We start from the raw sequence: 27,042 nt of genomic DNA, 5'->3' as shown, positions 1-27,042 counted from the left end.
CACAACCTCTTTGGGCAACCTGTTCCAGTGCGTCACCACCTCTGTGTGAAAAACTTCCTCCTAATTTCTAATATAAACCTCCCCTGTCTCAGTTTACAACCATTCCCCCTTGTTCTATCACTCTCCACCCTTGTAAATAGCTGTTCTCCTGCCTGTTTATGTGCTCCCTTCAAGTACTGGAAGGCCACAGTGAGGTCTCCCCAGAGCTGTCTCTTCTCCAAGCTAAACAAACCCAGTTCCCTCAACCTTTCCTTACAGGAGAGGTTCTCCAGCCCTCTGATCATCGTAGTGGCCTTCCTTTGTACCCGCTCCAAGAGCTCCACATCCTTCCTGTACTGGGTACCCCAGGCCTGGACACAGTACTGCAGATGGGGCCTCACAAGAGCTGAGTACAGGGGGCAATCAAACCCCTCTTCCTCCTGGCCACTCCTTTGTTAATGCAGCCCTGAACACAGTTGGCCTTGCTGAGGGTGCACTCAATGCAGTATATTAAGGTGTAGTATCAGTACCAGCTGTAGCCAGTTAATCCACTGATCTGCTTCAGGTACCGAGTGGTCCTTCTGAGCAAGAGCAGAATTACATGTTCTACCTTCACAGTGCAGCTTGGAGAGGATTAAAAGGCCTCCTTTTATTGCATTGACCTTGGAAGGTGGCAGTGCAAAGCACAGCTAAGTTCTCAGAGCAAAAGTGTTGATGTTAGGCGTTTTGTATTATTTTTTAACTGCTTGCCCTGTTGCAACCCTTAAAACACCACATCCTGTCTGCTGACTGCTTTTACCCCCAGAGGTTGCTGCCTTATATTGAATCTTTAATGTTTAAAAATGAATCATCAGAAACGTCAGCATCTCTACCTCCCCTAGAATCTTCTCCCTCTTCCCCCTAGAAAGGGGAAGAACAGCTCCTTGCATAGTGCCATACTGCATAGCTTATGCCTCATTATCTGCAATTCTCTTGCATGTCAAAAAAGCTTGCTTTAATAAACCAGCCAATAAAGGAGTCAAGAGCTGTTTGTTTTTCAGAGATGTGTCAAATTGTACTGCAATTTTTGATGATGAGCTACTATTCAAACCTATGTGTCTTCCAGCATCCAGAAGCTGGATGCTTGTGGATGTGACTAACTGTACATCTTATTACTAATTTCTAAATAACCAAGACCAAGAATGAGAATTCTTGCAAGCTTTAACAGCACTGCATTGATTTCAACACCAATGGAAATCTAACTTTTGTTAGAAACCTTGCAGTATTATATAGAGTATTCCTTGAATAAGGCTGACATCCTTCAACAATACTGAAGAGAGCCTTTTTATTTCATTCAAGCTTGCCACTACAGCGCTACATTAGAACAAGTCACAGAGCAATCAGAATACTGTGGAAGCAGTTACAAATAATACGTGTGCTTTCTAAGGCATGCCTTAAATGAATAAAAAGGGGACTGAGAACTATCTACAGTCAAACGTTGCTAAAGAAGCTATCAAGTGTGATTGTAGCCCACCCCAAGAACCAGAAGCCAATTTAGAAGTAGAATGCTATCCCCAGTAAGTACTTACATACCATTGTAGTGATAAAAAGGAAAGGGATGTCTCAGGATAACTGCAGCGTCTTGATAAAATACTTCTTTTGGAACTCAACAGAGCAACATTGAAAGGTGATTCAAAGATGCATTTTGAATGAATGCTCTACCTAGAGAAGAGCTCCCTCCAAGAAAAGCACTAAGAAGGCCGGTGCTATAGGGACAAGTAATCCCACATAAGCTTTCATTGATGCACTGTAGCAAAAATGCAATACAGTCCCTGACTGCACAATATAATGGATGATTCTCTGGAAGGCAAAATCATTTTAAACCCATTGAGGAACTTCGGGTTTCCTCCATTTCCACACAGCTCTTCCAGAAGCACAAGTACTTCAGGTTTTGAAGACTTCTCACTACAGACTGAATTATGCCAGTACTACCCTTGTGACACGTTCACGACTCACAAAACCACTGAAGTCATGGTGTGAAACTACTGAGGTTAGTTCACTCAGAGCTGTTCAGTTTTAGCCAGTGTGTGACTACATAATTGCACGCTCTCAGTTCTCTTTTTCAAGCATACTGACAATCATTTCCTAGCAAACACTCATCTTTGTGTAGGTAATCGGGAGAGAAAGTCTGGAGCAATGCCTTTTGTTTTATGAAAACTAGGGATCTTAAATACTGCGATGAAGAGGATCATTATTAACAGCTTGCGACAACACAGGCCAACAAGTATTACAGCTATGAGAAAGTGGAGCGTTAGGCATTAGACTTGCAGGTTGCCACAAGTGGAACAAATAATAATGACACGGCTGTGCTTTGGCTTTAAGGCAAGGAAATGGTTAGCTTACCATAAAAACATGACCTAAAATACTTTGTGAAGACTGTTCTAAATCTGAATTTACATTTTGCACAGACCAAGTGCTAACTTAAAACTATTTCAGAGCGCTAGATTAACTTGTCAAACTTTTCACTCCCCTGCTTTCCTCAGTGCTCAACTGCCATAAGAAAACAGCTCTTATCTCCAGAAACTTGGCAGACGGTCACGCTCACATGAAAGAAAGTTTGATAGTAAAATTCCATTCAACAGATTTTATTTATCAATTTGGTTTTGTGATTACAACTGTTTCAGTTTTCTTCCACTGAAGACAAAACAAACTTTTACAGCAACGCTTGCAAAGAACATTCATAAGATAACAGCTTGCTACTTGCACAATTGGCTTCAAGAAAAAGCCAGGTAACTTGAAGAGTCACTACAGTTCAGTGCCTAAAATTGATTCAGGGGCAAATACAACTACAGATCTATGAGCTACCTTCCACTTCAAAACACAAGGCCGAGAAAAAACTGCAAGTTATTACCTCAGGTTATTTGTTATTACACAGCACAGATTAGCTGATATTGCAGTTTCGCAAAGGAGCAATTCGTTTTTATAGTGAGACAGCCAAGCACACGGTGACAGTGTATAATCCAGCCTTCCCTCCCCCAGACAACTGAACAAGAAAAGCCGAAGCCACAACTCTGTCAATTGTGGATTGCACCTTGTTGGCAAGGCCAATGAGCAATCAACGTGCAGTGCAGGCCTTCCAGTACGACTGAACTGATGCAGTACAAGCTTGAGTTTTTGAGACTGGTATCTGTACGCATCAAAAACCCTGGGTTTCCTAAAGTATTGGAAAGTAGCAATTGCTGGCACCAAGAAAACTTTAGTAACTAAGGCAAGGTATTCATTCTACCCTTTTAAATAAAATTTGAGGCATAAAGATTAAGCAATTTTAAGGCACTTGAAAAATTATTTGAGTTCGCTTTACCAATGTATTTTACAACTTAAATCAGGATCAGCATAGCTCACAAATAAGCATTTTAGCAACATTTTACAGAGCAATGCTTTTGTAGCGAAGTCCTCCATGCTGTGAAGTGTTCTGTAGCATTTTTCTGCACGTTTTCCCAAAAGATAGCCCTTGGAGGCCAAATATATATATATATGTATGTATATGTACTAGGAATACAGTCTGCTTTGCTGAGCTGAGAACTGTCACACTTTAGGAGAGTATTTTGCTCACTTCAAAGCACAGAATACAAGCTCATGGATATCTCTTTAAACACGTAATAAAATAGTTCTGGGATAGGGAAAGGGCAGATTAAATGATTTCACAATAAGGCCAAGGTTATACCATCTAACCCACACACGCTGTTGCTGGAAGCTGGCTGCTCACTTCTGTTTCAAAGAACCTGAGCTGATTGTCTTAGTTTTGTTTAGAAAACCACAAGCTCATAAACTCGAAAATACAGTACTTGAGAATAGATTTTGTACTTTTATGGTAATTTGAGTTTTCTATGCAGCACAATAATGTCAATCGAACTAGAAGAACACCAAGAAGCAATTGTGCACTTCAGTAATCTGCAAACAATTTAATATCTAAGCTACACCACTGAGACAGTTACCTGCATCAATGTTATCCTTTCGTTGCACTGGTGCCAAATTCTAGTCAGATCAAAGCTAGTGAGACAGTACTACAGATCACCCTAAAACTGATGATCAAGGGGTGTCATCAAAAGCTTCTATCGTGTGCTATACCCACTGCTTCATTTTATCTGTACTTCAGTTTTTCCTGTGGGCTTATCCTTGAAGGTGTTTGCGTAATCTACTTTGGCAATGACATACCTTTGCTTATTCTCGGATCACAGGGGTGATCCAGCCAAGTTTAAAAAAATAAAATAGCATTTGGCTGAATAGATTTCCTTAACCAGTTCACTGCACGGTCATACAAAACTGACAGCAGGAATGAATCTAGGGAAAAAAAAACAAGGACAAAAGGAAAGCAATCCTGACTCAAATCAAATCAGTAGATCCTCTGATTACTTTGAATAGCTCCTGCAGCAAGCAGACATACACAAAGGTTAAAAAGAATTGAAATGAAGTTTTAACAAGTAAGCTTAAGAAAAGTCAGGATTTCCCTAAACGCTATTTCAAGTATAAATGCAAATTGTTGCCTTTTCAAACTGGGAGAGAACAGTACTTCGAACTCTTCGAATCACTTAATTTTATGGTTGGCCTTTGCATGTCAGAACAAAAAAGGTAAACAACTTAAAGCCAGCTTGTAGCTGAACATTACTGTACCATGCTCCCTCACTCTCGAAAACAGTCAATAAGGGCCAGTTATTCAGTGTAGAGATTCTGAAACTGGAATGCTCAATCACACATACTCAAGTTTCTGCTCTCCTATATAAAGCTAGTACCTAAATATTCGACTTATCTTTGAGATAGGTGGGACGCTTTTGCAGCCTACTAATTCTCAGTCATTTAAGGCACTAATTTTCATTTCCTCTTTACATGAATTATCCCATACACATCCCCTCCACCTTCAACATTAGTTGGAAAGGGCACAGGATTTCAGTTTGGAATGCAGTATTTTATCTAGCCATCTTTTTTTCTTGTATTAAAAAAAAAAGAAATATATCTATATGGGTTTTTTTTGACTCCGCTAAGACATTTTCTACTTCTACAATTTCACTCACCCTCCTAGCAGCACACTGCATGAGTTACAAGCTAGTAAAAAGGGTATTTCGCTCCCTGAAGTCAGTCACCAATAATTCACTTCTTGACAAAACTGAAGGGATACTTTGGGATACTTTATCAAATGTTGATTAAATTAGCCTTCACGATAAGTCATGAGATTATCTACTCAAGACAGTGTCGCCACTGAATAAGAATCTCTGGATGTTTACATTTGGCATATCAAAAGAAGTCCCGCAGCAGCAGCCACTAAAGAAAAGACAGCCATTAGAACCCATGCAGAATATTGCAAGTAAACCTGCTGGAGAGATTCACATTACCTCTTGCCAAGTATAATGTTGCAAAAATATTCTTTCCAAGTCTTCTTTTAGAGATATAAAGGGTATTATGAACTGCTGTCTTCCATGAGCAACAGAAAATATTTTGGTTCAGTGAACTACAGGTATTGAGCTACTAGTCCATTATAAAGTGACAGGTCCTAAAGTGTGTGATAGTTTCGGTCTTTCGACCTGCAGAATTTGTACAGAAAGAAAATAACAGCTTGCAGACCCAGAACAAGGACAATTCCACCTATGAAACTGGCAGCATCAAACGTAGACTTGCGCGAAGAAGGTGCAGGAGTCACTGTAGCATTTGTACCTGCCAAACAACATATACAGTTAGAGGTCACGAGACTTACAGTTTAAGCAATGTGACTTCCTTGTATTCAAGATTCCTCAGACAAAACATCATAAATAAAAGTAAAGGTATGGATAAATGCAGTTGCTGGCAAGTGACACTGTCATTTAATTAAGTAATGTGTGCAAAAAAGACTAGCTGTTATTGCCAAACTGCTTTGGCCCTCAGTACTGACCAAGTATTCCTCCTTTTCATACAAGTATAATATTGTACATGGTCAGTGACAATGTACTTTCCAGACTTTCCTGCTTGTTCCAATTTTTTGCCTAAATTCACATCATCTTCCATCTTTTGCAAGTGTAACTCCTGCAGTAAAGAAACCAACAGAAGCCACAACACATGAATCTAGAAGCAAAAGCCATCTGCTTTTAAAGGGCTTCACCTCATTACAGCTTCTCATGAAACAGCATATTCAGGGCAGATGCTGGAATGGAATACTATAAGTTATTTGTTCCTATCACTGGATGTCTTTATTTTTTAAAGGTATTCCATTATTACGCAGCAAGATAAAAGAAGAGCTTTCAAATTAAGTCCTGCAGCTGAATTTATAAGCAAACTTCCTGTCCTACTGTCACAAAGTGGCCAGTTTATACAGTTTGACCAACGTGTTTCTGACATTAAATGTCTCATCAACTAGCCTTATTGCACACCTTGCTATGTCATTTCAACAGAATTAAATTAGGCACAAAGCTAAGCATCTTTAAAGACAACACTTCTTAATTAACATAAACATCTAAGTGGTTTGTGTTTCAAGTATACTCATATTAGCCATTACCTGGAACACTGGTTGTTTTGGCAGCTGAAGTAACGGGAGTCGTAGATACAGGAGCAAGCGTAGTGGTATTGGTGATGTTTGGAGCTGTATGAGAGAAAACTTAAAATTCAGACAGTGTGCACACGCTGTAAGCTTCAAGAGCAAAGTTTGATATAAGTAAGTTCTTACATCAATGATTTGTTTTGTTTTGCTTCGGTGAGAATAAGCTTTGATATCAGACTGTACCCCACACAATTTAGATGTTCAGCTGCGTGGCATTAAGCCAGCTTTCTGCAGGAAGGATCACAGCCTAACTATGTGATCATTATCCAAATATTTCAAGGTTCTTCACATATCAGTGATTTTTTGCTTATATAAAAAACACCTTTTTTAAAAAACAATAGATGTTGGTATGTGAATGAGAAACAAGACAGCTGCATCAAGGCAAAGGGCTCTCAATAAATAGCCTTTAGAAACAGTATTTATTGTACTTCGATACTTCAATGTAGTACCTCTAGCCAGGAGATAAATACAGGATACTGAACACTTCTCCCCTAAAATTCATTACCAACCAATGACATCACTGGAATGTGTGAACACTCACCTGTAGCTACACTGTCTCCTAACAGTTCTTTGTTTATCAAAACAGAACTATGGGTCTCTGACCTTTCCCACCCCACAAGATTAGTATTACTAACAACTAATGAGTATTGCACTATGTGCCTGGGATAAGTGCCAGCATTTGTTCTTTTGCTCGAAGCTAAATGTCAGCTCACTGTACGCTGACACTGTATGCTGTAAGCTGTTGTGAGCGTCCTCAAGCACCAACTCTAGTTACCTCCCAGCTACTTTAAGCAGTAGATGCTTCCAAAGATAAGATTAAGTCAGTACCATGTGGGAGAATAAATGTTTCTGGATTGAGTAACAAAAAGCCAGTCCGTAAAAACCTCATCCTTAGTGGAAATGACTAATGTAACACAATTACCACTGAGAAAATACTGGAAGGAAACACTTCCAACTGTTACAGTTTATACAGTTCACTTCCTCCAGGTCTTGGAATCATTTATGTATTTCATACCTCAGATGTTAAGCAGCCACACTACCACAGTGATCTGCAGGAAAAATAAATCCCTCGTTCTCTTTTTCATTCACTAAGTCCTAGTTTATCACCATTCCACAAAGGACAACAGAAGCAATCTTAGCAATGCATAGTGCATTATCGCTGGCATTAAATTTTCAAGCTCACTCTGCTGTTCACTAAGCAATCCCACACATTTACTCATCGCCTCCCTGGGTCACGTTTCTTTATATTACCTGCGGTAGGATGGGCTGTGGTAACAGGACCAGTTGTGGTATTGGAAGACGCTGTAGTAGCATTGGAAGGTGATTCTGTAGTAGTATTAGAAGGCAGCGTAGTAGTATTAGAAAAAGGAACAGGTGTAGGAGCTGTGAAAGAATAGAAACTGGCATTAAAAACATTAATGACTGCTTTTAACTGGAGAATTGTAACAGGCTGAGCTCTAGGGACTCATATAGCACTGAATGCTATTGCAGTTCTGATCTGAAACTACAAACACCACACTAACAGCACAAGTTGCTTGAAATGAATAGATGAAAAAATATGCTGTAGGCAGTTCAGTGTTCAACCTCATGGTGCAAATTTGTGTAGAACATCCCTGTAGACTACATCAACTAAGATTCCTCAAAGCAAACCAAAAGGGAGAACAGCCCTACTGCAAGAGCAGTGCATAGGTTTTATGCAGTAGCCAAATAGGTAATCAGTAAATCCCCACATCATTGGAGGTGTGATTAAATCTGACCTATCAAGGCCAAGAAATCAGAGTGGTTAGACAGCTGAATCCAGAGGTGGGGGGTGACGACCAGGACATCCTCAAGAATCTGAAAGCTTAACTAAAGCTGTCTGTTCTGAGGGCTGTTGCTAGTATAGGTGTACAAATCCCAGTAAAGAACTTTCTACAATTTACTGCATTATCCGACCTAATCCCACGTGGACAGCTCATCTAACCTGCTGCTTCGTAACACTGTGAACACTCATGACTCAGCAAACTTCCTGCCAGAATACCATTATGTCCAGAAGCCTTTAGAATTCATTAATTTTATTTTTTTTCAGCATCTTGAAGCAATTCTGTGCAGCAGGAAACCAGAGCAGCCTGATTCTACTGAGATGCTTTGGATATACCAAAATCATCACTCCCCCTTTGGTTCTACTTCCATCAAGCCAGCTTAGGCCCGCCTTTATGTTTTTCCATTTCAACCTCCAAAAATGTAGTACTGAGCCATAACACTGTCTCATTATTAAGAACAAATCTCATTAACAACAGACAATGCTAATTTAACTCTTCTGTTTTAAAACAGAATACTTGGCAGGAGGAATCAGTCATAGCTGGGGAGAGGAGATCGGTGAGCAAAGATGTCATCTTTCTTTCCCCAACCACCCATGTCACAGCCAACTGATTTTAGCTGACTTACAGAGAAGGACTGTCACTGGTTGGTCCCCGTCCATCGCTCCTCCAGCCTGACTGGGCTGCATAAGCAGAAGCCAGCAGGAAAAGCTGGGCAGGAGACTGGACAAAGTTACGTGACGCTACTATCACAGTACTATCACCCTGCCCACATGCAGCCCAGTGCTCCCATGGCAACACTGCTCACTGCCAGCTCCCATGCACAAAACTAGGCCAGATGTAACATGAGACAGTCTGTACCATACAAGTCACACTACTCAGGGTACACTGGTTTTCTGCCACCTTGGATAATGGAGACCTGATGAGGTATATACAGGTTCCTCTGATCCCAGGCAGGATTCTCTACTAAGGGTTACAATTAAATTTCCTTGAATATGCAGAAACTGAATGCAGCATCCAGTAGCCTCGCTACAAGGTTGAATATGAACAGATGGTAGAAATGCTACTCTCAGGTATACAACAAAACATTTTAATAACATGCTGTTTCTGGAAAGCGCTGAAAAAAAAACAGGTACTTTGGAATTTTCCACTGGTTAAGGAGCAGTTGTTATAGTTTTAGAAATAGCACAGAAGTTTAAGTCCATCAGCATTACTTCTGACTGGCCACTACCAGAAGCAGCATGAAAGCTTCATTTCCATTGGTGCGAGCCAGCCTCTTCCAGCAGCACTCTTGAACTAATCCAGACAAGAGCACTGCAATTTTCTTTCATCTTAAAACCAGAAAACTCTATTTTAAAATCTATTCCTTGTCAGCTTTCAGAAAGATTGGGCAGCTTCCGCAAAAGCAAAGTTCTGTATTTAATCTAAATCAATTCATAACCCCCAAATCTGCCTCGCACATAAAGCACAAATTAATGAAGAGCACAAAGCACATAAGGAACTAAACATGTGTCCAGCATGAAGGTTCTGTAATTCAGACCCTGCATTTCAGGACTGCATGAAGCTCTGAAGTTAACAAAGCAGGTTTGCTATTTTTCCCCTCCTATTTACTACATCTCAGATGAAGAACTTATTCAACATGTGAAATGATTTTTATTTAAAATAAAACTCACTCTCTTAAAGAAACTGAGAAGTTCCTTACTTAACATCTTTCAAGTGCTTCTAAATATGCAAGGCTATACCTAATAGGAAACTTCAGCTTAAGAAACCAAGGCAGTAGGCAAACAAACTTGTCTACTCAAGTATGTCAAGCTTCTTGAAGCAACAGCAGTTACTGAATGAACAATAAACCCGTGTATTGTAGTATCACATAACGGGTTTAAGCTGGAAGCAAATGGCTTATTTACATACTTGTACAATCATATGTAAATCGTGGAAGGTATTAAGTTCAACAAATTAAGGAGGTGCAAATGAGACTTGTTATACTTCAGATATTTAGCTTCCGTATTGTTTAAGTACTCACGTAAGCATTGTTTTTCAAGTGTACACCCCTTATATGCTTCAGAACTTGCTTCCGTTCCATTTATACACGTGTGTGAATCTGTAAGAAAAAGAGTATTTAAATCAGTAGAATTTAGAAAATAATCATTTAGAGCTTGTTCTTAAACACTAATAAATTGTTCTCAGGATAAACCAAACACCATCTTCTAGACAGGATAACATTAAAACCACTTCCACGTACACGACCTCACTATGACATTAATGATTAAAAATTACAGAGGATAATATATTCTTTCACTACAGCTACTCCATCACATTTAAGCAACACGCTTCCTTGGTTAAACGCTGTTTTTCTCTAACAATCTCTTGTACTTCTCCTTCAAGGCCTATAGAATTGATCAGTTTTTCCACTGTTTGTGGCAGTAAGTTAAACATTTCCTATCTGCAGAAATGGCATAAATCCTTACTGCCTTAGGAATTCTACATGCAGTGAAAAACTTAGCTCTTCAATAGATCCTTGACATTAAGACATCAGTTTTTATTGGCTGGCTGTGCACTTTTCTCCCTTGATTCAGATTTTATCCTTTCCTCGTAGAAGTTATTTCACACAGCTGAGAAATCTGTGCATGTATCTGCTGGTCAGGCAACATAGGTAAGATTTCTAAGAGCATCTTCCTGTAAAAATGCCTCTACCGGACAGGCAACATCCAGAATTCTTAACAACAGTTCTGAACTAGCTTGGCTTTCATATACTATCTATCTACAAGGTTATTATTACAGCCAAGCCATTCTCTACTCAACTCATTTTGTCTATATCCACCTCATTTAAAAAGTACAAATGATTCTCCTTAGAGAAGCTGTGGTCCTCGTGTGATTCTGTCAACAGCAGCTTTGTCAACTCAACAAGAGAGTACCAGAGGTCACCTACATGTACTTATACCCATCTTCCCTATAATAGGGAATAGAAAGCTCTGAATGAGGCCAGCTAATGCTTTATATTTTGGGGGCACTACCACACTCCTTTCAGTGGGATGCAATTCACAGTTTTAGGAACACTACTGAAGACTAATCTCATTTAATGAATTCCTTTTCAGTTCCAGAGTAGTGGCTGTGATCAGGTCTATGGCATGCCCAAGGAGGTTGTGGATGCTGTATCTGGAGGCATTCAAGACCAGGCTGGATGTGTCTCTGGACAACCTGGTCTAGTGGTTGGTGACCCTGCCTGAGGCAGGGCTGTAGAAACTACATCTTTGAGGTCCTTTTTCAACCCAGGCCATTCCATGATTCTATGATTCATTCTACGGTTCTATGATAACCTCAAAAAGGACTGCAGCACCAGGATGCACCTGCCCCTCAGAATCCCCTCCTGACTCCTTCAGAGCGCACACAAGCAGGTAGTTTGCTCTACTAACATTCTGAACCATCTAGAAAACATCAGCTCACCAACAGCGCAGACATAAATCAGAAACCTATCAAATCTAAGACTATTTTGAACATTTTCAGATGTCTCCATATAAGAACTTCAAATCTGCTCAGCAACAGATGCAAGTTATGAGTTAATGCTTCGTAAGGCTATCGAACAGAGCAATCTATTCGCGGTAGTGAACATTAACATAAATACATGAGATCTAGTTGGGTTAAAGGCACTGCACAGTCCTTACCGTTACATTTGATCCACCCGCAGCCTGTGCTGTTACCAATACACGAACTACACGTAGTAATATTTTCACAGATGTCTGAAGGGGAAAAAAAAGAATAAACAACAAAAAACTGATATGCTGATTAGGACAAAATAATCCTTGTAAGAAGAACGAGTTCAGTTCCTAGAGGTGTAAATTCTCACCTACAGACCTCCCGGTTTAAGGCACAGTCTTTCACATTGAGCCAACCGCTCCTAAAGGTTACAGTTTGTATCTTGTTAAAAGCATTTCTATTTCCTTCTCAGTGCTACTGATAGCCTGAAACCAGACCTCACATATACATCAAGATAATGCCTCAAGTAGCCTAACAACGGGGAATCTGGACAAACAGAAACATACGACTCTAATGAAATTACCAAAGCCCACTAAATTTATACTGCAGAAACTTAATAAAACCTCGGATGAGGAGCTTAGTTCCTTTTGATTGCGTTTCACTGTTAAGTAATACAGCTGGCTAGTAAAAAACAACCAAGCAGCAGAAGGGAAATAAAGATGAGAGCTTAAAGGACGTCATACACAAATGCATAGACAGGAAGGCAGAAGTCAGGCTATCCCAGCTTTGATCCCAGCAGAAGCCAGCTGCCCAACCAGTCCAGCTGTGTTGTTATGTCAATCTCAGCCCAGCGCTGTAGCCTTAAAACCACAATGTCAACACGTCCAGTATCTGGATCAAATCAACTCTGCCCTCAATCTCCAATTTCAAGACATTAGCTTTGAATAAGACTTAGTCATGGCCATCATACTCAGAAAAGAAAGCAACCCCAAAACCACTGCAGTCTCCTACTGGTTGAGTATAATGCAAATCGATGGGTGACCCTTTGCTTTCCTCCATCCTGCTCCCCAGCAAAGGGAATGTGGCTAATCACAGATCTTTGGCAATCAAGATAACAACCAGAAATGCACCAGCTCTCTAACTTCTGTATTTGGGCGATTGGAACTGCGCTTGGATAGCACTGCCGTTGGATAGGAACAGGTACAAAATCCCTTTACCAACTCCTACCAAAGAGGCACGGCAATAGCACTGCCCCGTTCTCCATAGGAAGGCAGCACTCTCACTGCACACCGCGGGCTGGTGCCGCACCGCTCGCTCGCACACCGCCCCCTCCCGCCGCACGGAGCGCGGCCCCGCTGACGTCAGCCCCTCCCGCAGCCCCGGGCAGCTCCGAGTTCCCGGAGCGGAGCCTCCGCCGTGACTCAGCCTCCACCCCGATAACGGGCCGCTCCGCCGGGCTCTCCGAGCACCGACCTGCCGCCCAAGGAAGCGGCTCCGGGTCGTCCCGCCCCGCGCAACGGGCAGGGGACGGCAAGGAAGGAGGGGCTGTCCCGTCGGCGGCCGCCCGAGGCGTAGGGAGGTGGGGGTGGTATCGGGGGGGGGGGCACTCACCCGCGTCGCTGAGCGTGGGCTCCAAAGTGCTCCCAGCCGCCAGCCCGCAGAGCGCTGAAGCGAGGCAAAAAGCGGCCAGCGGCAGCGCGGCTCTCCGGCCCATGGCGGCGGCACAGAGATGAACAGCAACTCCCGCCCGGCAGCGCTTCCTCTGCACGATCCGCTCCCGAGCGCCGCCGCGTCACATGGGCGGCACCCAGCGCTCCGGATCCGCCCCCCGCCGGGAGGTGACACAGCCCCGAACCAACATCTTCCCGCCCCTTGCTATGGCCGTGCCTCCTGGTTCGATGTGCTGGGTTGCGCAATAACCAGGAACAAACTGCCAACCGAACTTATAAACAGAATCACGGAATTATCAAGGTTGGAAAAGACCTAGAAGATCATCTAGTCCAACCGTTACCAATACTTCCCTAAGCTAAATCATATTCATCAACACAACATCCAGACGTTTCTTGAACACTCCCATGGTCGGTGACTCCACCACCTCCCTGAAACTTAAACTTAATCTTCCGTTCTCCTTTCTTGCCAGGTGGTGTTACGTTGCCAACAGACCGTAACAGCATCAGAATCTTAAGATGAGCTGCCTGTGGTGAGCTCTGGAAGGCTCTGGAAGATTACTGATAGTTCATGATTTGGGTGGAAATGTTTCTCTTTCAAGCTGTTATGCGATGTGTGGGATGGCTCGTGCAGCACCTTCCTGCAAATGAGGCTTCCAGGGAAAGGCTGCAAAGAAAGCAGCAGAGAAAATGAGTATAAGCAGTTACCTCTCAGAAGCTGTGGTGTGGTGAATTGGGGTGTGCAAATGTGAAGTCCTTAGTACAGGTAGAGGGTGGAATATCGTAGAATCACAAGGTTGGAAAGGACCATCAAGATCACCTAGTCCATCTGCCCTCCCATTACGGTTGCTACCACAGTCCACTAAGCCATATCTTGTAGCTCCTCATCCAGACACCTCTTGAACATTGCCTCCCAGTGACTCCACCACCTCCCTGGGCAGCCATTCCAGTGCCTGACCACTGAGAGAAAAAGTTCCTTCTTATGTCTAGTCTAAACTAATTCTGGTACAACTTGCAGCCATTTCCTCAGGTCCTGTCTGTTGCCTGGGAGAAGAGGCCCCAAGCTCCTCCTCATCACAACCTCCATTCAGGAAGTTGTAGAGTGCAATAAGGTCTCCCCTGAGCCTCCTCTTCTACAGACTAAACAATCCCAGCTCCCTCAGCCGCTCTTCATCAGACTTGTGCTCCAGACCCCTCACCAGTTTTGTTGCCCTTCTCTGGACACGTTCCAGGGCCTCAATGTCTTTCTTGTAGTGAGGAGCCCAAAACTGAACATAATACTCAAGATGCGGCCTCACCAGAGCTGAGTATAGATGGATGATTACCTCTCTGTTCATTGCAGGGGAGTTGGACTAGATGGCCTTGAAAGGTCTCTTCCAATTTAAAGGATTCTATGATCTTGTTGGCTGTGAAGTTCAGTGAATTTTGAATTCAACTCTGGAAAGTGACAAAGGTAAATAAATCACACTTGGTGGTAGTGACCTTTCAGCCTGCCCATGCTTTTGTTGGAGTACCAGTGTGACTTAGCCCAGTTACTCCTGTAATATGATTAAAATTGCTGGCTTTCAAATGCAAAGTACAGTATTTTGTTTTAATGAGGCTTAACGTGAAGTGTCATGCTGGCTGCAGCCTGCATTTCATGAAGACAGCACACTAAACTTCCATCCTTTTTAGACTGAAAACAAAGAGGACATATGTTAAATGTGATTGATAAAAAGCAGTGTGTATACATGTGGAAAACAGGGAGAAAATAAAGTGGATAAATAAGAATAGAAGATTGCTGTCAGGGCAAGAATTACAGCTACAGCTTGTCTCCAGAAGCGAGTGAAAATATGTCTGTCCTGTAATCCTGGGGCTGGTGGGAGTCCAAGTGAGTGATAAATGTGGTTTGTCTGTTTTTTCTTACAGTCAGCATCTTGGGACTTTGTTGAGGAATACAGTCAGCAGGATCACAGCAGTTGGGGTTGTTGTTGTTGGAATTGAAACACAAGACTCATCACTGTATTCATTTCTCGTTGCACTGTTATATACTTAGTGGTTAGTAAAGCATTTACCTCTGCTTTGAATGTCAGGATGCAACCACTGCGTTACTGGAAATATATGTAAAGTACTTGGCAAAAATGGGTAAAACTTAAGGGTCTGCAGATGTCCGTTTTAGGGAACCACATGTGAAATGTAGTAAGTGCCCAGAAATCTCAGCAGATCACCCTGCATCAGTAGCACTGAGCACGATGTAATGGTGGGGCTTCTGAAGTGGTGCCAGGGGGAGCATCCCACAGTTTGGTGAGGTGGCAATGAATGGAATTAAAAATAGCAGATTAGCTGAAAGGAAAACATATTTGGTTCAATTTGCGAACGTTTGTGTTCATTTCCAAAGCATCACTTCAACTGTGTGGCAAGTGTACGTGAAGTGTAAAGATGTGGTTGATGTTTCAATGAGGAAAATACACCATCTAAAGTGTGTTTGGATATTTCATACCATTACATAAGGCTACAAGAGGAGGAGTGAAAGGCAATGGGGAGAGGTGAGATGGGGCATAAGGACAAAGCCCTTCTCCTGGGCAGCTGGGACCTACACACTGTGCTGGGTAGGCTCTCAAATAATACGAGACATCCCATCAGAGATGTGGTTACAGAAGAAAATGTGGTACAAAACATCCCCCACCCACTATACTGTACATCCAGCCATTGTACTTTTTGTCAGATCAGTGTTCTTTGGCGCAGGATCAGCTTTCTGATGCCTGATGTGAGCAGGCCTTTGCTACCCTGTGGGATCCCAAATGCTGCCCTTCTCCAGAGCACAAGTTGCTGTGCCCTGCTTGCTGCTCAGGTCAGGTCCTTTGGACTTGAAGCACACACTGTGCTCTGGCTCATCTCTTCTGGAGACACTGGGGACACAGTGGTGCAGCTGTACTGCAGAGCAGACCTTATACAAGTGAGCCAGACAGCAGCAGGGAACTTTTCCTGCACCCTCTGGACACAGCCCACTGAATGTAGTACAGTGAGGGGTCTGCTTGCTGTAGTTAGGTCTCAATGCAGAAGCCAAGTAAACAGAAACACAACAAATGACTTGTCTTCTTATCATGAAATATATTGTTTTCTATTGTTCATTTTCACCTTTGGCACAGAACTTTGAAGTAAAAATAATTATTCTAATAATTATTCAAATCTATTGATTTGATTTTTTCCTGTAGTTAACTTAGCTTCTCTGCAGTTGTTTATGTATAGGTTTCAGAATTCTTTAGAGAATAAAAGAAGAAAATGTGTTGACAGCTCCTTAGCCATCTGCAGACATATCAGTATATTTTAGGTTTTTGTTTCTCACAGTAACTGAAGTAAAACCTGAACCCCCTTGCTAAAGTTAAGATGTTCATTATACTCCCTCAAAGCATGTGGGATCACTGTAGATCTGTGGACTCTTCAAGCACAAAGTGAACCAAGTTGCTAAGCGATTTGTTGCATTAATCTCCATTTCGCAAAGAAACTTTAGAATGCTGCTTTTCCTGAAATCTTGTCTTAAGCTCAGACAAAACTGGGTCTCTCCTCATACTTTGCTAATTCCACCTCTCCCAACTTGAACTGGCCCTGTTTTGCAGATTTGAGCAGCTCATGCAGAGAGCTCAGTGCAGGAGCAAAGGTCGCTTCCCCAGCACAGTCTCTTTGTGGTGCTGGAAATACAGGTGAGGGATCAGTAAGCTGACTGTGTCCACACAGCCCTGACACAGCTCTCAGCATTGCTGCTCTTTCCTATGAGCTTCCTGTGCATTTCCTTGTGGCCTCTCTCCAGGCTGCATTTTCATTTTCTTCTTTTAGTGCTTCTCTGCCATTCCCTGCTGAAACCATCAGCACCCAGGCTTTGCACAGGTCATCAGAGACATCTTGCTTGTATGACTTGATGAGTTACAGCATGTAGGCCACACTTGGAGTCAGAGCTGTGCTGGGCAGTGGTGTCCTGAGCTGCACTCTTGTTGTGTGGAGGTTGGTGGTAGAGGCAAAATTTAGTTAAGATTGGTTGGCTTTATCCCTCTGGGTGTGTTCCAGCAGTACTGTGTCTGCCTGTCACTATATAATCATACTAAGCTATTATCCAGAAACTGTAGACTGGCAGAATAGTTTTTCTATACTTTATGTTCACATTTTTTTATTCTCTATACTCATATAAAAGTGCTTTTAACAGCCTATGAACTCTTTTTAAACTCTTATATAAACTCTTTAAACTCTTTTATAAACTCTTTTTAAACTAAATCAAAATAACAATTCCAACACATTCACATTTGCGAGAAGTGTTTTTTATCTTACATGAAAGCCATTGAGGTCTGTAGAAAGCTGAGCAGAAATCAGTGCTCTATCTTGCTGCAAACCAGTTGGTGATCATGGCTGGAAGGTCCCACAGTTTGTAACTTTGCAGGCCACAGTGGGCCTTCCATTATGCGTCGGTACAGTTTCCAGTCGCTGGAGAACTTCCGTACCCTCAATCAGTTGCCTGCAGTAGGGAGGAATAGCAGCTTTGATTCACCTTTGCTGCCTGAGCAATATCCCCTGGCCATGAAGCCAACTCTGCAGCCACCATAACAAAACCAAAGAAGTTCTGCTCTTTATTCTTCAAAATGGGGTAAAAAACACCATCGGTTCTTGATTAAATAGTTGCTAATTAGCCATCTAGGGGATATGAAAATACTGAGTTATGGCAGTTACATTTATTTAAAGAAACAAGCCTTGTGCCCATCTATGAATGGCCATTAATTCTGAGGAGAAAGAAGTAAAAAATTGAGTTATCAGACATGACAGTTACTGGAAGTGTTTCCCTGAGAAATGCCTTTCATTTCCTCCCTTTGCGGTGCCAACCTGAGTCCTGAAAACAGTCCAATGTTTTGCAACCTTTACAGTTTTCAAGATCTTTTGAAAGAGCCTTAGATAATGAAAAGCACAAATTATCTGAACTTTTCCTTTGTTTTGGAAGTGAGATGGCTACAGGAGAAAACGTTTTCCAGTTTTTCTATATGTTACTTAAGAGCTTGTCCTGCAGAGATTAGCCTTGTAACAGAGGTCAGTTGTGCTCAAGGATCCTGCACTTTCCAGATTACACAGCTGGTGGCAAGGCAGGAACCGAAAGTAAACACCACACGTTGGAAATCTGTCCTGCCAGCCACCACACTTGGCTTGTTCTCTGTAGCTTGGGCAGTGATGCTTTTCGTGTCCTTCCAAAATGCTGTCTGTAACAGTGACATAAAAGCAGCACTGCAGATTTCTCTCTCTGAAGCAAACTGCACAGAGCAACCATCATCCTCATTACATTTATGAAAAGCTGAAAATCCCAACAAAGCCAGCCCTGCATTAATTTACTGAGACAAAGACTCACAAAAACAATTTGGCTTGGCCACTGAGGGCTGAGCAGAAAGTAGAGGCTTTGCTCCATGCCCATTAGGACACACATCCAGCTGACACCAAGCTACACAGACACCTCTTTCCAGCCTTTGTCTTTGAGAGATCCCAGCAGCTCTCTTAGCTTTGCCATTGGGTTTTCCAGCTTGATCAAGACATGACAAGGCAAAGAAATGGAAAAAAAGATGTCAGTACATACATCAAATATGACTTATCCATCTTCTCCCTGGCCAGAGCCATCCATGTTGCAGTTGCCATAGGAATCACATGAACCTCCATGTCTTGCAGAGCTATGGCGACCTATGTGCTGCAGCAGATGCAAGCTAGTGCATACGTACCCAAAAGCCACACATTTTTTGTCCAGGTAGGGAACTGGCTGGAGGGTGATGTAGAACTGGGAGCTGTTGCTGTGGCGGCCCTTGTTAGCCATCCCAAGGACTCCTCTTCCCTTGTGCGGGATGGCAAAGCTTTCATCTGGGAAAATAGTTCAGGGATAAAAGGCAGAATCTGTACTGCTTCCTCTGTTCCTCTTTGCTTCCAGCTCCCATAACCTCCCATGTCTTTTTTTCTGCCCTTTTCCTTTTTCCACAAAGGTCCCTTATCAAGCCTCATGTGAGTAAAGTCTGGTATAAACCAATGTCCTTCCTTGAAAAGTTTTCCCACTAATATCCAGTCAAGCAAGCAAAGAAGCCAATTAAAATATTTAGATTTTAACATTCTCTCTCCCTCTTTTTGATTATTTTTACCCTTTCTGAGTGCCATTCTCCAAAGCTGATTCATAAAAATGGTAATTAAATGTTATCTGAATAGTTACTCCCCGAATGCTGACTCGTGGTTTGCAAAATATCTTCAGCAGTCTAAATTTGGATTAGAATGCTTTGTGCTATGCTCCTGTCCAAGTGATTCTCTGTAATTACCTCAGTACTTTGAGCTCCTCACAGTAAAATGTAGCTGCAGCCCATTAATTTCAGCAGGCATTGCAGTGAACGGAGGCGTGCCAGCCACTCAGTTTTGCAGAAAAGTTTCACCATCTGACAGAGGCATCTGTCACTGTTTGCAGATATCAGAGATATTTGTCCTCTGCCCTCACTGTAAATAGTTTGGCAGGAAGAACTTGGAAAGCAATCTAAGCCTTAAAATAGACAGCCATACCCAAGTGAACACCTTGCTAGGGGATGAAAAGCAATGCGAGGCTTTTAAAGGAAAAGGAGAAGGAGTAGAGCCCTGAGTAGCGGAGCTCAAAACCTCCTGACTACTCAATTCCAGCCGGCTTTTGCTTGGTCCCATGGCCTCGAGGTGAAAACGGGCTCTTCACTGCTTTTGAAAATAAAGTTTTCAGCTACATTTGGCACTTCTGATCTCACTGCTGGCTGCTGCCCAGCCTGCTCAAATGTAACATTGGTAGTGACATTATCAGTAAGAAAGCTTTTACATAAGAGAACATAAATCAGTCTCAGAAAGTGCTTTAGCTGACCTAAAATGTCTTTATGGGTAGCAATTAATCCAAACAGAATATCCCAAACGTCTATGTCAATTACATGGGTTATTTTTCTTAAATTTTGCATGTAATAATGTTCTTTTCTCTTTGTATGTAACTACTTTCTGTCAGCAGGGGGGAACATTTACTGTTAAATTTGCTCACGTCTGTCATTTCCTGACTTTCACAGCATTATAGGCATTCTACATTCAGTTGGATTCAGAAGTAATTCACATCTGGACCTGCAGACCTGATAGTGGCAATGCCTGTGGTGTGCCCAAGCCTTAAAAGCTGCCAGAGATCCAGGAAATCTGGAGTTAAAGCCAACTCACTTCAATGACTTTAAACACATTTAAGCAAAAGATTTCTGCTGCCTAGAGATGATCTGCAGCTATCTCACTTCTGTGTGAGTGCTTGCAGTTTGATGCAGGCAGGTAACCCTCTGTCCTGATTTTGGCAGGGAAAAGGACTGGTAGAGCTGAGCATCCAGCACAGGGGCCAAGACTGCAAGTTAGTTCTTAAGCCAAAATCTTACTGAAAATCAAACTATCTCCTCAAGGGAAACAAAGGGAAATCCCCAGGTTATTCTGTAAGATCATATAAACAGCTTGATTTTTGTTGAAATTTGACCTTTATGCAGTGAGTTAATTTAGAGAACGTACCTTCAAATGTGGGACCATAAATTGACTCTCCTCCATCTCCTTTCCCAGTTATGTCTGTTGGATAGACAGGGAGTAATGATCAGTAGTCAGATGGATCACAGGCATGGCTCAGGATTGTTTAAGTGGCTCCAGCAGAGCTTGGAGACACGGGTTGCCCATCTTCCAGGGAAGCCAAAATTCCTCTTTTAATACCAACATTTTAACAGACTTTTCAGAAGACCTTTTCATGAATCACTGCATCAGCCAAGGTAGGGGCAGGCTGGGAGAGGGGCATCGATTGCACTGAGTGGGGTTAGAGCAAGGAAGATGCACCTATGACGTTATGGCAGATTAATACTGCTAACTTGCCTGGGAAAAAATGATTTGGTGAAAGAGAAATGGAAAAAGATTTCTGATGGGCAAGGCAATAATTTTAGGTTGCTTTGTGGAATATATAGGTAGCTGCTTAGATATTCTTGGACTTTTAAAGTTCATCATCAAAGTATAAACTAAAGATGGATTTGAGCAGTCCCACTTGGAGCAAGTGGGGCAAACATGGGTAAGAAATACAGGTAGGTGAGACAGATGATTGACCAAAGGGGAGTGAGTAATGAAGGCAATCTTTTCTGATACAGCTCTGTCTTTTCCTCCCTCAGGGTGTCAGACAGCCTGTGTTATGAGGTCTTCACAGTGCTTTTCCCCTCAATATACAGTGCCTGACTCCAGGCATGGCTCTGCTGTTCAGGCAGCTCCCAGCATATCTGGCACGGCTCTGAGATTTGACCAAATGCCTCTGCAAGTTAATCTTCTCGATAAAACAAGTAATATGTTTTCCTGTAGATATTTGTAGTGTTTTAATGTTTTCATTTAGTTTTCTAAGTACTTAGTGAAAGATCTTTTGAAGAAGTCTTGGGTAATAAAAAGTTATCTACACATTTCCTCTAGAGAGTGAGATGGCTAAAGGAGAAAATACTTCCTAGTTTTCATATGTATTAAGATCTTATCCTGCTCTTAATAAGAGATGAGCTATAGTTTGGTTACATCTTCCTGGACTATAACCCATGCTGTGACCCAGATATACTCAGGATATTTGGAAACGCACCTCCTCCTTGGATCCACACGGGTTTTACAAGCCGATGAAAACAGGAATTTTTGTAAGTGAGCTCTTTACCGCTGCTGGGAGACATCACTCCTCCTTCACACAGAGCACGGAAATTCTCACAGGTTTTGGGGCATACATCAGAAAAGAGCTGTAAAATGAGCGCGAGAGGAAAAATGTGAAATTCATAACTGGCATCAGCTGTCCAGATTTCAGCCTCCCTTCTTTTAGGTAGTGAAAACCCAATGTTTGGTATTGTTACTCCTTGCTTTTGTTGTTCTACTCAGCCACTTACCTCAAACAGAAGTGTCCCAATGGGCTGCTCCCCAATGGCTATGTCCAAAAACACAAACACGTGCTGTTTGAGCCAGAAAAACAAATCCAGTGAGATGAAGGCCAACTTTCAGTGCAGCTCTTGCTTTCTAATGCAAGTCAGTGCCAGCAGCTTAGTGTGAGCCATCTCAGCACATCTATGGGATGGTCAGTACAGAACTGTATTCCTATTGCTTTGTTTAAACAAACAAAAAGGCAAAGGATGTGCCACTCTTCTGGGCAGAAATAATCCTAGCAGTGTTAGGACCAGCTTCACCTTGTGTGCCTGTTGTGACCCGTATGATACAGGCAGGATAAATGATTTAGCAAGAATATCCATCTCCCCACTATAAGGGACAGTTGCTCTTTACCCTTAATTCTCAAATCCACATGGAAGCAGTGCGGTATCTGCTGTGCTTCATCTGAGTACTGTGTTTAATCTGGAGTGCAATGTCCAGTTCTGGGCTCCCCAGTTGAAGAAGGCTGGGAACTACTAGAGAGAGTCCAGTGGAGGGCCACAAAGATGATATGGGATCTGGAGCATCTCCTTTATGAAGAAAAGCTGAGAGACATGGGACTGTTCAGTCTGGAGAAAAGAAGACTGAAGGAGGATCTTATCAATGCCTGTAAATATCTAAAGGGCAGGAATCAAGTGGATGGGTCTGGGCTCTTTTAGTGGTACACAGTGACAGGACAAGGGGCAACAGGCACAAACTAGAACACAGAACTTTCCATATGAACGTGAAGAAAAACTTCTTTACTCTGAGAGTGACAGAGCAATAGAGCAGGTTGCCCAGAGATGCTGTGGTGTCTCCTTCTGTGGAGATGCTCAAGACTCCCCTGGATGCTTTCCTGGGTAACTACTGTAGGAAACCTGCTTTTAGCAGGCAGTTTTACTCAGTGATCTCCACGGGTACCTTCCAGCCCGTACAATTCTGAGATTCTGTGATAATACATTCAGTTGACTGCACACCTTGCCCTCTTCTTACAAAACCACATTACTTGCCTGGTTGTTCTTCATGTGTTTGGTGTAGAAATCCTCAGTGATTGCTTGGTAAAGGGCCGCAGGCTTAAAATCGCGATAGCCCCATTTGAAATGGGCCCACTCGAGCAGGTCCTTCTCATCACCCAGCAGCCATCCATTAACGAAGCACATCACGTGGGAGGCAAATCCCCACACCTCACCTCTCAGCTCCTGCATGGCAGAAAAAGAACAAGCCTCAAGGGCTTATTTTCACATTCAGTAAAGATGCAATTGGTAATGCTGTACAACAGGCAGGGTGGCCTGTGGTATTTTTGTGCTTCTCCTACTTTGAAAGTCATAAATCTTGCCAACACAGAGGGTCTGCAGCAGGGGTTTTGGTGAGGTGTGCTGGAAGGGAAAGAGGCATTGGCATGGCAGCTGGGCAACTGGGGCAAGGAGTAAAGCAAGGAGTGGCTGAGATCTCTTGGTTTGTTTGGCCCAGAGCAGAAGATGCTGAGGGGAACCCAAATGGTGGCCTGCAGCTCCTCACAGCATGTGGAAGGGCCCCGCTGAGCTCTTAGAATCACCAAGGTTGGAAAAGATCATCCAGTCCAACCATTCACCTACCATGAATATTTCCCTCTAAAATTTTTCCACTCAAAAACTGTCCCTTAGTACAACATCTAAATACTTCTTGAACACCTCCAGGGATGGTGACTCTACCACCACCCTGGGCAGCCCATTCCAGCATCTGACCACTCTTTGGGAGAAGATATTTTTTCTAATATCCATCCTGAACTTCCTCTGGCTCAGCTTGAGGCTATTCCCTCTTGTCCTATCACAGCTTACATGGGAGCAAAGACCAGCTCCCACCCTACCGCAGCCTCCTTTCAGGGAGTTGTAGAAAGCAATAAAGTCTTCCCCTGAGCCTCATCATCACCAGACTACATAATTCCAGTTCCTTCAGCTGCTCTACATAAGACTTGTGCTCCAGACCCCCCACCAGCTTCCTTGCCCTTCTCTGGACATGATCCAGGGTCTCAGTACCTTTCTTTTTATGAGGGACCCAAAACTGAACACAATGCAGCCTGACCGGAGCTGACTACAGAGGGACAGTCCACTTCCTGCTCCTGCTGGCAACGCTATATCTGATACAGGCCAGGATGACATTGACCTTCTTGGCTGCCTGGACACACTGCTGGCTCATGTTCAGCCAAGCATTGATCAACACCCCCAGGTCCACTCTATCCTCACAGTCTTCCATCCACTCTGCCACAAGCCTGTAGTGTCAGCTGGGGTTGTTGTGGCCAAAGTGCAGAACCCAGCACTTGGTCTTATTGAACTTCATCCCACTGGCCTGAGCCCAGTGATCCAGCCTGTCCAGGTTCTGAAGGGCCTTCAGGCAGATCGGCACTTCCTCCCAACTTGGTGTCATCTGCAAACTTACTGAGGGTGCAGTCAATCCCCTCCAGCCCAGGGCTGCCAGCTTCTTCAGGAGAATACTGTGGGAGACAGTGTCAAAGACTTTGCTGAAGTCTAGGTAGATCACATCAACAGCTTTTCCCTCATCCACCACATGGGTCACTCAATCATAGAAGGAGATTAGGTTGATCAAGCAAGATCTGCCTCTTGTGAACCCATGCTGGCTGGGCCTGATCCCTGAGCTGTCTCACACATAACTGAGTGATCTTGCTCAAGATGATCTGCTTCCATAACCTTCCCTGGTGCTGAGGTGAGGCTGACAGACCTATAGTTCCCCAGATCCTCCTTATGACCCTTTTTGTAGATGGGAGTCACATTGCCAAGCCTCCTACCCTCTGGGACCTCTCTAAGGATGTTGACAGATGGTGGAAAGCAGCTTAACAAACACCTCCACCAGCTCCCTCAGCAAGGGAGGTGGATCTTGCCCCATGAACTTGTGACAGCCAAGGTGGAGTAGTATGTCTCTGTTTCCACCTGAATCATGATGGGGTTATTCTCCCTCGCTATCCTAGACTTCCAGATCAAGGGGTAGATTACCCTGAGGATAACTGGTCTGACTTTAAAGACAGAACTAAAGAAGGCATTGAGAGCCTCAGTCTTTTCCTTATTCTCATCAGTCACGTTCCCTGCCACATCCAGTAGAAAATGGAGATTTTCTCTCCTTAGCCCTCCTCTTATGTCAATACATTTGTAAAAAAGGTTTTTGTTCTTTTTCTACAGTGGCCAGGTTGAATTCAAGCTGGGCTTTTGCCTTTCTAATTTTCTCCCTGCATATCCTAACAACTTCTTTGTACTCTCCCCAAGTTGCCTGTCCCTTCTTCCACAGGAAGAAGGTGACAGGGACAGGACCCAAGTAAAAGGCATGCAGCTGCGTTAAGGAAGGTTGTGATGGGTGTTAGGAAGAGTTTCTTCATGAGAAGGTGATCAGGCACAGAACAGGCTGCCAGGCTACCCAGGCTGGTCACAATGCTGAGCTTGCTGCAGTTGAACAATCTCCTGCATAACATGCTCAGACATATAGGGAATTCTGTGTGGAGCCAGGAGTTGGTCTTGATGATCCTTATGGGTCTCTTCCAACTCAGGATATTCTATTACTCATGAGCCAAATTCCACTTAATCATAGACATGCACCTATCTAATAGTTTCAACAATTACCTTCTTTTTCTTCTGTAAATATTCATTCCATGCAAATTCGAATAAAGGATGTACTACAGGATCTGCAAACTTGCTTGGAAACTTCAGCTTTAGTGCCTAGATATACCAAATGTGGAAAAAGACATTGCTTACAAGCAGTATAATAGTCCACCCATCCATCCTATCCATGCTTGTACTTCCCTAATTAATTACAATCAGAGCCAAAGCCAAAGTAAGTCCAATGGCTGCACCACACCTGTCCTCCACTGGCATAATTCCTGGCACCTGCAGAAGCACAAACTGCTCTGAACACCTGCTCACAAATGTTGTGGGTGATTTTGTAAGAATGTCTGCATCACAAATATGAATTACACTCTCATCCCTGCCACGTGAGATAGATGCAAGTAGCAAGACATTCAAAGATCTCTGAGTGTCATCAGCTGCATTTCTGCAGGCATATCAATAGCTGCAGTCCCGTAGGTGACTGAGCCCCGGGGTGAGGATGTGGTACAAGGCAGGTCTTCATTGTGCATGGCTCTACTGTTTGTTGTGTGGGACTGCCCCGCTACACCCAGCTCCGTGGAGCATCTCTGGGGCCCCCAGGCCCTCCCACCCCAGTTCCATTCATTCCAATGCTCCCCACTGCTCCCATTTACCTCTGCTGTGCACTTGGCCACATGGAAAGCTGGTTCCCGGAGCAGCCCCGTCACCTCCACCACCACCGGCAGGCACTCACCATCCATGGCAACTCTTTGTCAACAGGGCTCAGCACCACGGCAACGCAGCAAGGGCAGGGAGGAAAGAAGAGGGGGGGGGGGGGGGGAAGGGAAAGGGGCAGCAGAGCCTGTGTACAGTACATGTACATCCTGTAGAACTCTACAGAAAGTTAGGGAATGCCCACACAGTACCAGTGCTTCCCCATTGCCCTCCCAGCCCGTGGCCAGCTGCTGCTCTGGGGTTTTGCAGTACTTCAGTGCTCAGTTCCCCCTCAGTGGATCTTTTCAGTGTGCATTCATTTACTTTTTGTCCAAATGAATAAGTCCCACAGCAGTGAGATTTACAGCTTAGTACCACCCTTGATAAAGAAGCAT

At 43.3% G+C, this 27,042-nt stretch overlaps 2 protein-coding genes across 6 annotated transcripts; both read right to left on the bottom strand.

The window, feature by feature from the left end:
- Nucleotides 1-2,587: 2,587 nt before the first annotated feature.
- On the bottom strand, nucleotides 2,588-13,601 carry CD164 (CD164 molecule). Its single transcript, XM_015858672.2, has 6 exons — nucleotides 13,405-13,601; nucleotides 11,982-12,056; nucleotides 10,343-10,420; nucleotides 7,772-7,903; nucleotides 6,479-6,562; nucleotides 2,588-5,664 (listed from the first exon to the last, which is right to left on the bottom strand). Exons 1-6 carry the CDS (start codon nucleotides 13,505-13,507, stop codon nucleotides 5,504-5,506), a joined length of 633 nt encoding a protein of 210 aa, XP_015714158.1. The 5' UTR covers nucleotides 13,508-13,601; the 3' UTR covers nucleotides 2,588-5,503.
- Nucleotides 13,602-17,727: 4,126 nt separating this feature from the next.
- On the bottom strand, nucleotides 17,728-26,739 carry PPIL6 (peptidylprolyl isomerase like 6). Of its 5 annotated transcripts, XM_015858802.2 has the most exons (8): nucleotides 26,608-26,739; nucleotides 25,973-26,068; nucleotides 23,378-23,566; nucleotides 22,355-22,417; nucleotides 22,063-22,210; nucleotides 20,982-21,035; nucleotides 19,181-19,316; nucleotides 17,728-17,943 (listed from the first exon to the last, which is right to left on the bottom strand). In XM_015858802.2, exons 1-8 carry the CDS (start codon nucleotides 26,692-26,694, stop codon nucleotides 17,832-17,834), a joined length of 885 nt encoding a protein of 294 aa, XP_015714288.1. In that variant the 5' UTR covers nucleotides 26,695-26,739; the 3' UTR covers nucleotides 17,728-17,831. The 5 variants fall into 5 exon arrangements, with proteins under 5 accessions (XP_015714288.1, XP_032299660.1, XP_032299661.1 ...); XM_032443769.1 differs by lacking the exon at nucleotides 20,982-21,035; XM_032443770.1 differs by lacking the exon at nucleotides 22,355-22,417.
- Between the last annotated feature and the right edge of the window lie 303 nt (nucleotides 26,740-27,042).

This window comes from Coturnix japonica, chromosome 3 (assembly GCF_001577835.2).
Source record: "Coturnix japonica isolate 7356 chromosome 3, Coturnix japonica 2.1, whole genome shotgun sequence".
Taxonomy (NCBI): domain Eukaryota; kingdom Metazoa; phylum Chordata; class Aves; order Galliformes; family Phasianidae; genus Coturnix; species Coturnix japonica.
The sequence above is the reverse complement of the archived record's forward strand: the minus strand, read 5'-3'. Positions and strand labels throughout refer to the sequence as shown.